General features: G+C 33.9%; 1 protein-coding gene across 1 annotated transcript in view; it reads right to left on the bottom strand.

The window, feature by feature from the left end:
• Positions 1–13,795, bottom strand: part of WDR72 (WD repeat domain 72) — a 92,415-nt gene that overhangs the window by 30,341 nt on the left and 48,279 nt on the right. The window contains exon 17 of the mRNA XM_014873965.2: positions 9,937–10,048. Within this exon, the coding sequence (XP_014729451.2) occupies positions 9,937–10,048 (112 nt within the window). The remainder of the gene's footprint in view (positions 1–9,936; positions 10,049–13,795) is intronic.

Raw genomic sequence — 13,795 nt, 5'->3', positions numbered from 1 at the left:
ATGCTGAAGCAAGATAGGATATTTGGTGGACATAACTTTGGTCCTTAAAATAAAGCAGGTAGTGAAACACTAAATATGAACCAGTCATGAGAGAATACTGAAGAACTTAAATTTCAGAATCTGGGAGTCATCATGTGCTGACTGTTTCTGTGCACCATGCAAATATGAAATACTATTTCTATTAATGATGCTCATTTGCTTTGAAACAACATTGAGCTTACTTTTATATAACAAAGAGAAATAGATTCTGTACACACGAGACATGAAATACAAATAGATGCATTAACTCATCTAAAAATGTGTATAGGTGCAGAAGTGCACCCAGAGATAAACACACTGTCCATCCTGAAATTTAACTGTTCTGTTGAGATACATTCTAGTAGTGATGGACATATGTGTACCTCCAACTGGTTCAATATTTTCTTGATAAGCTTGGTAGGCAAGAAAGATTTCTTTTGACCTATTTCCATTTTTTGTTTGCCAAGACAGATGCCTTGATCTCGTTATGAGAGACAAGCACTGTTGAGTTGTGTTAATATGCTGTGTGTTAGCTGGGACTCTCTACTTCCATACTAATAATGACTTGTATAAATAAAGTAGTTCTACCTTTCAGCATGATTTTCACAAAAAAATAATGAAAAATTTCCATCTTACTGAAAACTATTAGGAGAAGCTTGAAGTAATTTCTTTCTGCAAGATTTTTTTTAAACAAATAAAACTATTAAAACATTTAACTTGTTTTACTGTCAGATAATATTAGTAATGCTGTTGGTTCAATATTTGCGTGATCTTAATTTTATAATTTCCTTCCAAATAAGGTAGGCAAGTGTTTTTCTGGAATTCAAGGACAGAAACATTTCAAATATATACAGTTATAGACCAGGTTCAGGAACCCATTCTGTATCTCCTAAAAGTTGAAAAAAATGTAAGATGCAAAATTTGAAGGTACCTTGCTTCATAGATCATTAAAAAGAAACCCTTCAATAAATCACATTCCAATTACGTGACATAAAACTAACCAAAGCATGACAAAAATTGTTAACTGCACACTGTAGATTGTTCTACCTTCCCTACAGCCCAGTACAAGCAATTGGTAACTGCAGTCAAAATGTCTCAGCAAGATTTTATTCCCCATGATAAGGAAAATTCAGGCAACAGAGCCCGAAGAAAATATTGCCAAACTCTTGCAAGCCCTTTTCAAGCATGGCAGCAATACAACCATACAATGTGGAGAAGAGAATTTCTGCCTGGGGATCATCCCTTTTTCCATGCTGTTCTGAACCACTCCTTTCTCAGAAAGGCATCCAGCCCTACAGTCTTTCTAGGGCAGAACCTATTTAAGTCTCTCCTGCCCTTTGGTACCCATGGTGTCATACATGAATATTGAAAAGCAAAGAAATTAATAAAAATAATATCAGGAGGTGGAAGATTACAAAACTTCAATATAGCACAGAAAAACTCTAGATGGTGTCTTATAAATATGAACAAGGTATTCTGACACTATGTTGTTATCTATGTCTGTTAGCAGAGAGCTCAGTTTCAGTGTTGATTATAGACAATACACTGCAGTACCTTTTCCCCCACCTCAGCCTGCTCCTCATAACAGACCCATCTAGAAAATATCCAGCTTTGCAAGAACTATTTACACAAAAAATTCTAGGGGAAGTGCTAGAATTTAAGTACTCTATTTTTGCTATTTTATTCACAAGATTATACATAAGCTGGGTGAGCAAAAAAGGACAGAGAAATAGGGAAGCATCATTAAGGCCTATGTGTGCCTTAACAGTGTAGACAATAAAGAGGACAGAGTCTGAGCAGTTAAGGATTGATTATTACCAAGTTAGTATCGTAGAAGGACAAACTTCAAAATAGAACCTTACCAAGGTGAAAACCATCAGGTTTTGTTCTTTCTGCCTTTATGAATAGAAAATTAAATAACAAAACAAAATATAAAATAAACACTGTTATATGGACACAAATTGATTAAAAAGGTATGACACACAAGAAATTAAAACATTATTTTGTAACTTATACACTTATTTCTTATGGTATGTTCGCATGTCTTCCAATTCTAAGAATTTATTTGACCCATGGCTCTGTGTGCTAAATTGGTCACAAGAAATCCAGGGCTCCAATTAAACTATAAGAATTACAGACTATATACTATTAGCCTGAACACTGCGTTCAAATAAGACCAACAATACAGGTAAGACGACATTCAGACTAAGGAAATAAGATGTGGAAAGGAGTGGCTCCTCAGAAAAACTCCCAAACTAAACAAACCCAAAATCCAACTAAGGAACAAAAACAAGCAAAAAACTATCAGTAGAAGATAGTCTTAGAGGAGACAAAGTAACAGGGAGTATTTGCAGTTCCTTCACTTATTATTTTGAAGCCCCAAGACAGAAGTAGCAATGAAATCTTTCTAAGATTAGCATTGTACTTTGCCTCACCAAATTAACTTCTAAATAAACAGAAGAGAGTAAAAATGAACCAATGATAATTTTACATATCTGTATTAACAGCTCCTCCCCTCCCAAATATTTACCTTTAAAGATTTAAATAGAGCATTAGAGATTCTTTGCATTCAGTAAACACTGACAAAAGCACATGGAAACCAAAACTGTCTAAAGTTTATTGTGCATTTGAATTTAGAATATATGTGATCCTTATGCCTCCTGGACCAGCGAATACTATCTTTCCTAATGTTTTGTAGGAGTCTGAGATGGCGCCTTTAGAATTTGATTTTGTGTAAAAATACATACCAAATCTGATTTCTGCTACATTAAGGAGTCCTCTGGTAAAATATATGAAGCATGAAATGAAATAAACCATAGTTCTAGAATGAGTCCTTAAGCTTACTTCCTTTAGTACTTGACCACTAATATTAAAGACTACTGGATCAAACTACAGTTTTAATTGGATATATAGGACATGATACAGTGGTATAGTTAAACTGCAAGTTAGATGCTAAAATAAAGCATTGATTTGTATTCTTTTACTGGAAATATTTGTAATATGAAACTAGGATACAATACACTCATTTTTAATGCATATTCCGTACAGAGGAAAGCTACTACTGTCACCAGGTTATGCTCAAAGTCCATTCATCAAATAAACCTTAGAATAATTGGTTTGCTGTTTCTCATTCTAAAATGAGATTACAGATTAATCTAATTCTCATTAATAGTGATGAAATGTTGATTAAACATTTCTTACACTGCTTATTGCTAATGCACACACAAAAAAATGGCCTGCCACATAATTTTTTAAAACAGTCTGATGTCTAATAATTTAATGAATTGTTACATATAGGAACTTGCCCAAGAGCAAAAATATCAGTTTAATCTAAAAACTTTGTTTTATTTATTTATTTATGAAATGTTTGTGCTAATAAGATCAGATCAGATAGAGAAAAGAAATTTCATTTTGGAGATAATTTTTAACATTCTCATTTCTTGGTAAGTACAGTCAAAGGTGGGAATGTAAAGGAATAAAACAGGCTGGACGAAATCCAGGTGGAAGATGTAACATGCTAGAAGAGGGTTACACTGGAAAAATGTGAGAGCTATCAGATAGGAAGATATCTGGACCAAAAGTCAAAACAGCTGAAAAGTACAAGCTGCAAGACAATACAATTATAGTGTTGGGTTCAGATGCTGTTTGAAAATTTAAGCTCGGGAATACCTCAGGAAAGACTACATAGGAAGAGAGACAGTTTTGATAAATTTCTTTTGAAATAATGCACATTTTAATCACAGGCAGTATGAGGCTCAGGACATTTTAGTTTATCCATTTTGGAGGATCCACCAATAAAAAGAATTCCTGAAGTGTAAAGATTTCTTCATGTCAGCATTCTCAGTCATATTTTCCCAAACCTGTGCTTATCTCATGGCAATCGTGACCTTATTCAGATTTCAACATTTTTGAGCAAGATTCAACTTTGACCTAACCAGATAGCATAGAAATTATGTTCTTGAAAAGAATTTAGTGTGGGTTCATGGAAACGTAATGCCATGATGAGTAAGTGCAATCTGTCTGTCCTGTTGCACTTTTTTCTGAGCAATTTACTTCCTCCAAAGCAATAAAATCTTGAAACATAGGATAAATCACTTTGGGTTTCTTCAAATATCTGCATATAATTAAAAAAAAAAAAAGTAAAATTTGTGAGTTTAACAAACAGATTATAAAAACCTAACACAAACACCTCACTTGCTTTCCTTTGGGACATCTGCCATAATGAACAATGCTTATTGTCTTTGATTTTTGTATGGACAATTGAATTGTTTTTTTCATTTTTTAGGTGATTTGAATGTGCTAAAAAAGGAACATTTTCTCTTATGCTCTTCAAAACCCATGCTGTTAGAGTACATGGATTCATAACTGCTTGTGCATTTAATGGTCTCTTGTCTCAAATTCTCTTGATCCCAAATAATGCACACTGTGAAAATTTCTTCATTTCCCCATTCCAGTTAATCTCAATAACCTCTGTCACACCAAAAATAGAATGAAATTCCATTCTTCAATTTTTTAAATCAGCAACCAGACATGATTTCCACTGTAAAACTGGTACTGTTTTGTTCCTGTTCACAGATAGACTGCCATGCATCTATTATAATCTTCTTCTTCTCCATATTCCTACTTTTTTCTTTTTAAACCTGGTTCCTTTATGTTGCATTCTCCTCTTTAGCCTTTTGTTTATTAGAAATTAGTTTGTTGTGCATCTCGTTACCCCTTGCCCCTCCCCAACAATTTCTGACTGTACAAGCAGTCAATTCACAGGAGAAGAGGAATCTCCCAAGAGCTGCACTGGTAGCAGCTTTCATTTTCTGATTATGTGCATTTCTAGGACTCCAATGTATTTTGCCTGGACACCATTTTGCAGATTGTGTTTGATTACTGGATTCATAATTGATGACTGGATATGGAACCCAGCCCCAGCAAGGCAAGCAGTTCAAAGATTGAATACATTACATAAATCATCAGCCCAAATCCAAACTTGAAACATAGTAAGGGTGATGTAAGGACATGAGGACAGATGTACGTTTATCTGAATGCAAAGTGTTAGACCAAAAACTGATTCCTCAGATTCTGTTGGAGTTTTCTGGGCATTTGGTATCTCACCAGAACACAAACAATATAAATTATGTGAATGTGCCTATAGTAAAAAAGTGTCAATGCATTTACACCCCAAAAAGTTACTTCCCCAGTAGTCAGGCAACAGAAGTTTTCACTAAAATCTTGTGTAACCTTTGTTGGTGTCAGTGATCCAAACGGGCTAATGTTCCAAGTCAGGATTATCTTTTGGGTCTTTGCTTAAATACAGAGTCAGAATGTATATCTGGACTAATACGAAAAGGCAGTAGGTTGTAACAGGATGACAATGAAAGAATATAACAGATATATCAGAACAACCCTTCTCTTTGGCTGCACTTTCTTGACAAAACCTTCAGACTTAGCAAGCAGGCAAGGAGTTTCATTTGCTATACAGAAAGATAGACACAGAATTACTTCCTAGGAGCTGACATAAAAAAGTCGTCTGCAACTGGACAGATTTCTGAAACCCTGACAATGGAAGTGTTCAAAGCCCTGTGCCTCAGGTCACTGTTCATCTCTAGTGAGCAGGAGGGGTTATATCCCTCCTTTCATTGATTTACCATTACTGAACGGATTCCTCATTTTAACAAAACATATTGTTATATTCTAGATAAGTCTTTGACAATTCTTTACACTAACCTATGGAATTCAATTGCCACCATTAATTTTACTCTGGTATTTATCAGCAGAAGCTTTTTTCCTGCAAGAACCAATTTATTTAATTGAACAGTTTAAAGGTCTCCAAAACCACATACAAAAGATGAGGTTATAGCTAATAGCTTTCAAATATACTTAAAAGCTTGAATCATTAACAGTTGCTTAAACTAGAAATTTTTAAGTGCAAGCCAGAATTTATTGCAAACTAGTCTTCGTGTTGTGATTTTTCACATTTCATTTTTTCACAAATACCAGAGGCAGTTAAAGTATCATGCTGTATTTAGGAATAAAGCCTGTACTTTGCTGTCCTTCCATGTTTGCAGTTTTTGGCATTCCTGGAATATCACATGCATAATTTCTTCAATTTATTATCTGAGTATTAAGTTCTTAAACACATTTATCTCCACAATTTTCTTAAAAGGTAAATAAATCCAGTTCCACACATTTTACAACAAAAAGGAGGCACGCAATTCCAGAAAACTGGAATGCTGTGATGCTGTTCCAGATAAGAAATTTTTGGCTCCCTCTGCATTAGAAGAAACAGGCATCAAAGGATGGCACATGGGAAGCTGCTTCAGTGCAGTAGTTATTGGGAGATTGCAGTCCTAGAGACAAAATGCAACTGGAGGTGAGAGAATCTCATTTCTAGGACTTATCCATGCAAATATTTTGATATTTCCATGAAAAAGGAAAATATTTCTGTAGATGGCTCATTGCTGAATGCCCTGAGGATAAGCAATGAGTTACCTCTCAGAAAGACACAGGTTCAGACATACTCCAAGAGGGACTATCCAATTTCTTTGTGTCCAATCCACCAGGCTAGGGAATGACAACAGTGGTATTATCCACACACTTCCTCTGATCAAAGAAGTTCTGCACGTGACTGGATATGGGTTAGGTATGTATGTCATAAGATCAAACACTACAAATGAAAAATGAATGCCAGCATAGTTCCTCTTAGTTCTATGCTAAGTGGATATAAAAGTGGATAAATAAATTTTCAAGACTTGAAAAATCACTGCCTCTGACTCACGTGAGAAGTGGCAAACAAGACCACACTGACAACCTGTTAAATGGTACTATTAACCTGAGATTATTGGTGTGTAGAAAAAACAAGAAGGGATAAAGTCCAATATACTTTTTCGGAATTATGATTAATTGCAAAAAAATTAGGGAAAACCTAAGCTTCTTTGAAGAACTGAAGAAAATCCTGCAGAAATCAATAGTAAGATTGCTATCAATATGTTTGGAACAGGTCCAAAATTATTATCTCTGACATTAACATAACGAAATTGCAGCTGTTTGCATTTATATTTCCTTTTAGCAACAATGGAAGAAGGTACTAGGACAGACCAGAGTTAACCCTTTCTCTGGCATGCTTTACGTGCACAGTTTGGGGTTTTTTAAAATTCCTTATTTTGGTTTCTGGAAAAATGTGAGTTTGGTAACTTGGGTTTTTTCTTTTGGTTTTGTTGTTGGTTTTGTTTGCTTGAGGTTTTTATCCAAATAAGCAATTCTGTCTGTATGGAACCACAGAAAAAGATGGCATTTTAAATTATTCATCAAGTGAAGCTGTTGTCTACATCTGATCACCCTTAACCATGAAGTAAGGATGTAGGAGCTTCAAAGGAGTAAGGACCTTTCTGACAAAAAAAAAAAATTATATAATATACTATAAACGTTAAAGACTAAAACCGAATGGCAAATTCTAAGTTTGTATTTAAAAAAAAAAACACCTCAAACTTCTATTCACATCAGTGGAAATTTGTTGAGTTAAATAAGATTAAATATCTCTAGATCTAATCTATTATTTCTAATTAAAGAAAAATGCAATACAGTGCAATAATGATAGCAGCCAAGATTCAGATTCTTTTACTTTGGATCAGAGGGCACAAAGCCAGTCTTCAATTATAACTTAAAAACCCAAAACAATATTTAACCTTTATCCTGATTTGCACAAGACACCAACTACTGTACAACCCATACAGAATATTTAATAAACTATTACATAACTATCAGAAAAATTACTAAATCTGATATAATCACTTGTCTTAACAATTACACTGGTGGTGGACTTACTCCTGCATGAGATTTTAATAATTTCTGCATATCATTACAAGCCAAAAATAGTTATACTCTTTCATATATTAGAAATCACAAAATGATTTTTTTCAACTCTCTATGAACTTACCAAGTTTTACAATACATATGACAAAACCATACAAGCCAAAACAATAATACCTCTGCTATTTACATACCATAATAAATAATGCAACAAGCATGAGTGGAAATGAAAACAAAAAGAAAACTAATATAATAATAAATACAGTCCAAAATCTCTTTTCCAATCAATCTGTATGTTTTCTGCCTGCCTCTTTCAGACTACCTTACATTCTGAATATATTAAAAAAATCCACTTTTCTTTACAGTATGTATTTATGTAGTTCAAATCATGGAGCATGAAAGTCATAGCCAGTAGAAATGCTTATGCATATGGTTCTCCTAGTAAAGCAATTTTCTAGTTGTTTTATGAGTAACCATCAAAAAACTAGGTTAAAAAAAAAATGACAGTAAAAACCATCTGTTACTAGACATACAGACCAATCCCCCTTTCAGAGAGTAGAACTAACTCCCCTGAATTCATAACTTTTTTAAGACTTAATTAGAATTAAACATCAATTGATCACTAGAATCATATCACCACATTTTATGTAACAGAAATGCTTTTTTAATCTAGTATAGAATATAGTTTTTGAAATAAACCCAAAGATCTAAACACACTTGGAGTTTGAGACATCTGCATTTGAAACGTTCAGTTAGTTGCATTTTAGCTGTAAATGTCAAAATACTTAATTGAAACACACTCTGAAAATTCAGAAAAGTGAAAATTAAGTCCACACATTAACTCTACAGCTGGGGTTGCTTTAGTTAGAATGCACCTTGAGCCAAACCACATAAACAAAATTATTCAAAGAATCTTCAATGTAAGCAAAGTATAAACTCATACATGACAATCATTGAAAGTGCTTTGTATTTCTAAATTATAGAGATACTTCTTTGTATTGTGGCCTGAAGCAAGTATCACTGATCATTTTTAGTATGCTGGAACAAGGATATTGGCAACAAATTTTCATGACAGACACACACACTCAATGAGATAATAAATTAGTTTCCCAAGTGAAGGCTCACTAATAAGATTGGATCTAAAATTTAGGTCACTTAATTTTAAGACTCAGCTAATGGGCTAAAAAAAAAAAAAGAGTATAACTTCATAACATAAATTCAGGTTCAATCTTTTTTACCATAAACATTAGCACCATTGTAAAGTTGCAAAGAGTAAGCTTCTTGTAAAATGAAATGATCTAATTGTAAAATGCATTTGATATCTCCTTTCAGGGAGGTTATTTCTAAAAGAAAAATAAAATATTCTGTATTACATTATGAAGTTATAAAATTTAAGCAATTAATTTTTAGAGCTGTGTAAGGTCTGATGTCATTGGAAAGACAGATTTCTAAAACTTCTTTCCAATATGATTTATTGATTCTATTTCAACTACAGTGCTTCTTTTATTTGCAAATACCAGACCTATTATACAATCAAAGAAACTTTACCTTTTCTTCTTTAGTATTCAGAGGTGACAAGAGAGTGTGAAAGTCCTTTAACTCCTTGACAATCATATGAGAAAACTCCTAGCCTGGTAAGGTTAGATATAGAACATTTGGCCTGTCTCACACAGAAATAAAGTATTGTGAATTCATACTCCCAGCTTGTTCTGATTACTAGAGGAAGTTCTTCTAAAATAATATGCCAACAGATTTTCCATGTACAAGGCAAAGAAAATTTTCTGAGGGACATTTTACACAGTCATGTAGTGAGAGAACAAGGAGTAATGTATTAAACTGAAAGAGGAGAGATTTAGCTTAAATATAAGGAAGAAATTCTTTATTGCAAAGGTGGTGAGACTGAAGCAGGTCACCTGAAGCTGTGGATGGCCCATCCCTGGGAGTGCTCAAGGCCAGGCTGCACGAAGCCCTAAGCACCTTGGTCAAGTGGAAGATGACCCTGTGCACGGCAGGCAGTTAGAACTAGATGATTTTTAAGGTCCTTTCCAACCCAAACCATTCTATTATTTTTAACATATTGCAAATCCCTCTCAGTCTTTGGCAGTGTCCAAAACTTACCATTTCCATTCTCTACTATGGCCAATGGCTCTCTGCAAATTGCCATCTTTCTCAAGGGATTAATAGTCCTTTGAACTTCTGCCAGCAGCACTGCTTGCATTGCCTCAACAATCTGTCATAAATGCAAATTATTATTGGATGGTATCAGTACCTCAACTATTTATCTAAGTATTTGACAATTTTAACCAACTAGCACAAAATCTGGAGACTGTCCTGGTGAATGTCATTAGAAAGTTGACACTTATTAATAAGTCTTCCAGACAGTGAGAATCATGTGTCTCTATACACACAATGAGAAAAAAAGCTAACTAGATAGCAATAAAATAGTGTAAGTTGTCAGTCAGGACTGCTTCCCAATAAACATTCATTTTCTTTAATGTCAAACCTAGAATCAGTAACCTATTGCCTCCTTGATTTCAAGGATAAACAATTACTAACAAAATATGCTAGTAAAGCACAAGGTGATGACAGCTAATAAGTATCTTCATACTTTTTTCCTCATGTGTGCAAAAATGCTTGATAGACTGAATGAATAATGATCTTGTTGTCTTGGGGTGACTTTTTTAGAATTTCTGGCTTCTAATCTCTCTGATAAAATTAAAGTGTTTTGTTATTAGCAGTGATACTCTATTCCTCTAGCTCAAACATAATACCCCTGTATTTTTTGTCTAACACAGAAATACCATTCCTCAAACTCCTCTTATGCAAAAGAACATCTACTGGATTTGTGAGCAGCCTTGGGCACTTGGGGTAGCTGATGCACTTCATGTGGGCATTAAGAAAATGAAGTGTGGAGACTGTCTCACAGAATTCATACTTTGTTTCTCTTTAGTAAAATGGTGCTATAAGAAGTAAGAACATTTAAAGATGTAAAGACACTTATAAAGCACATGAAGGCCTTGGAAAAGAGCCCAAACCTTTGTAATTTTTAGTCTAAATTTCATCATGGTGTATCTTCTCTGCATTTGGTATTTCCTTCAGAAAAATAAGATAATTTTTCTCATTTGGGGAAGTATTAATTCTCAAGTACAAGAACTTTCCTTAAAAACAGGGTGAATCTAAGGTTTCAACCACAACTTAAATATGAATTTAAATTGAATGCAAAAACTTTAGTATATTTTATTACAAAAGTTTCAAGCTTCTACACTATTTATATTATAAAAAAGCTATTAAAATTATTTTAAGTTTCACATGAATAGAAGTTGATATGCAGGATCCATCAAACTGCCTGAAAGAGAGATCATTTCTCTCACTAATCAAGTACCAGTCTTCAAAAATATCTCTAACTGCCCTTGTAAATTCAAATCATTTAGTGGAACAAAGGCTGTGGGTGTCCTTTGTGACAAAATCCTTTATTGTATACAAATACACCACAGTCAGGTCCACAATGTAAAAGTTCACTGCAAGTGAACCCAGCCCTGTGTGGTTCAACATTGCACAAACCTTCATCTTGTTATAATAGAACCTTATTTTACAAGAACACCAAAGGCACTTTCCAGTTCCTCAATCTATACAGCCCTGAGCTTTGGGGATTACAGATCCTGACTTTGCAGCAGACTCTTACAATATATCTACAATAATTAAGAAAGAGAAGGAAACACGGACATGTTTTCATTGTCCTGAGGAAATTTTTGACAAAACAATTCTTACAGAGATACACAAAAGAAATCTGCTAAGAGCCTGTCACTAATCTGGATCAGATGCTCTTTACTTGTATCACTGCTGTGCATGCCGGGCAGCCTTGGCAATAACTTCCTCTAACATCTTGAATAAAAAAAAACCTGTAACAAATAACACAACGTGGTGTTATTGTAGAGGCACCTGTAGATGTCTCTGCGTGTTACTTGACTGGAAGTTGTCTTTATTGTACCTTCATTTCCACAGTGCTTGGTGTGGTGGCTTCACGTTTAGCTTTGTCTTCTCATGGAATCTTACCCCAAAATTTATATACCTCATCTATCCTTATCACCAAGTTTAACAATCGCCAGTAGATTTTCCTGTTTCTAACACATAACAAATCAACATGAGCATCTCTCATTTTCTCTGATCATTTCCACTTTATCTTTAGTGTCCTTCTGGATATAAATTAGCTAGCTTATTGGCTACATTTCCTTTCATTTTTTACAATAATAGGGATTATTGTAATTGCTGTTGAAAATACGAGGTGTTTTTTACTTGGGATTATCAAATGTGACAAATTATGCTGCTTCTTTGACTGAGGAAGTATATATAGTAATATATAGTATATAGTAAATATATAGTAATAGACTACTATGTCGACCTACGAGAATCAGTATTCTTCGTGGAAATCACAATAGAAAAAGTTTTTAAACACAGCCTAAATAGTGATGTTTTCGGTAAATGTACATGAGTGCTTAATCAGACTGCTCAGGATTAATAAATTGGCCATTAAACTGTGATTCCATAAATAAAGTTTTAACAAAACCATCTTATTGCCAACAAAAGCTATAATTTTGTATAAACTACTGGTCACTAAATATCATATCTACTGCTAACATCTTATTTTTTTTTGAATCTTAAAAGTTTTATGGCACTTTGGTGGCAAGCAATCCAAAATCTGTGCTACTAAGTGGGTTAACAAAGCTCAGTGCAGCTACAATGCTGTACCTGAATAACGTTAAAATTTGAGAAGCATTGAGAGCATGATGTTTGCAGTACTTGACAATTTCAGTGTCTTAAATTTCAAGGCTTTTTAGGCAAAAAAACGTGGGGTAGCTCATTCTATACCTTATCTTCCAGCACACTAACCTCATGTGCTAGATGAGACAAATATCAATGTATATACTGATCAGTTGCTAAATACACTCAAAAATAAAAATACCTAGATCTCACATACACAGGTATGCTACAAACACAACTTCCATAAATGTATGAACTACTCTCTAAAGAGTTTCAGTGGCTGACCAGGTGAGCAAGAGATTATATGCATTCCACATGACAATTGCAGTTATTGAGGTTTCAAAAGAAAAGGAAAATCTCTTACTTTAAGAGAAAGGGGAGAGCAAAACAATTCAGAAATAATATGGAAGATATGCAGACAGGAGGAATACAATAAACAACTGATAAGCTCAAGAGAAATGCTGGAATCAATTGAAAGTAAATATTTGCAGAAACTATTTTTGTCTAACAGAACAGGGGACTATTACAGCAGCATCCTGGTAAAACTCAGCTGTGGAAAATATTCTTTGCATTTGAAGTAGCAGAGAGTTGAATTCAATTTCAAAAGTAATATCATAAACTAGATTTGTAACAAGTATTTTCCCCTTTCTGGAATAAAATCCATTATGGCCAGAGTATAACATTTTTGAGTTTTTTATCCCTGAACATTAACTCACTTAAACAACTAGACAACTTTATTTAAATACATATTCCCAAAATGAAAAATGGACTCTAGATTTCACTGCTTAGATTTTTTTCACCACTGCCTGTCAACTCTCAAAAAATTATTTATCTCTCAAGACTTCAGATTATCCACTAATAATAGGGATGAGCATCATCTGACCTGAAGAACCCATTATTACATGACTTGTAAGTTATTCTTAAAGACTGTTGTAATAATTAAATACTCAGGATTTTTACCCTTCACTAAGGCTTTCTCAGTTTCTTTCATAATAATACATTAATATAGGACACTGTCCTTATTTTGCCCTTTTGTTTTCCTGGAGCCAAAACCAGCGTTTTTGATGTAAGTTACATGTGGTTGTTAGAGAAAAAATAACTCATTTCTTAAATAAATGCTATGAACAAGAGCATGGAGATGAACGATTAGTAGGAGAGTTCTTTGTCACATCTAAACATTTACTTTAAGGCTAAATAGTTTAATGAGTGGCATGCTTCA

This window comes from Sturnus vulgaris, chromosome 13 (genome assembly GCF_052056855.1).
Source record: "Sturnus vulgaris isolate bStuVul1 chromosome 13, bStuVul1.hap1, whole genome shotgun sequence".
Taxonomy (NCBI): Eukaryota; Metazoa; Chordata; class Aves; order Passeriformes; family Sturnidae; genus Sturnus; species Sturnus vulgaris.
Note: the sequence above shows the minus strand (reverse complement) of the source record. Positions and strands in the feature narration are given on the sequence as shown.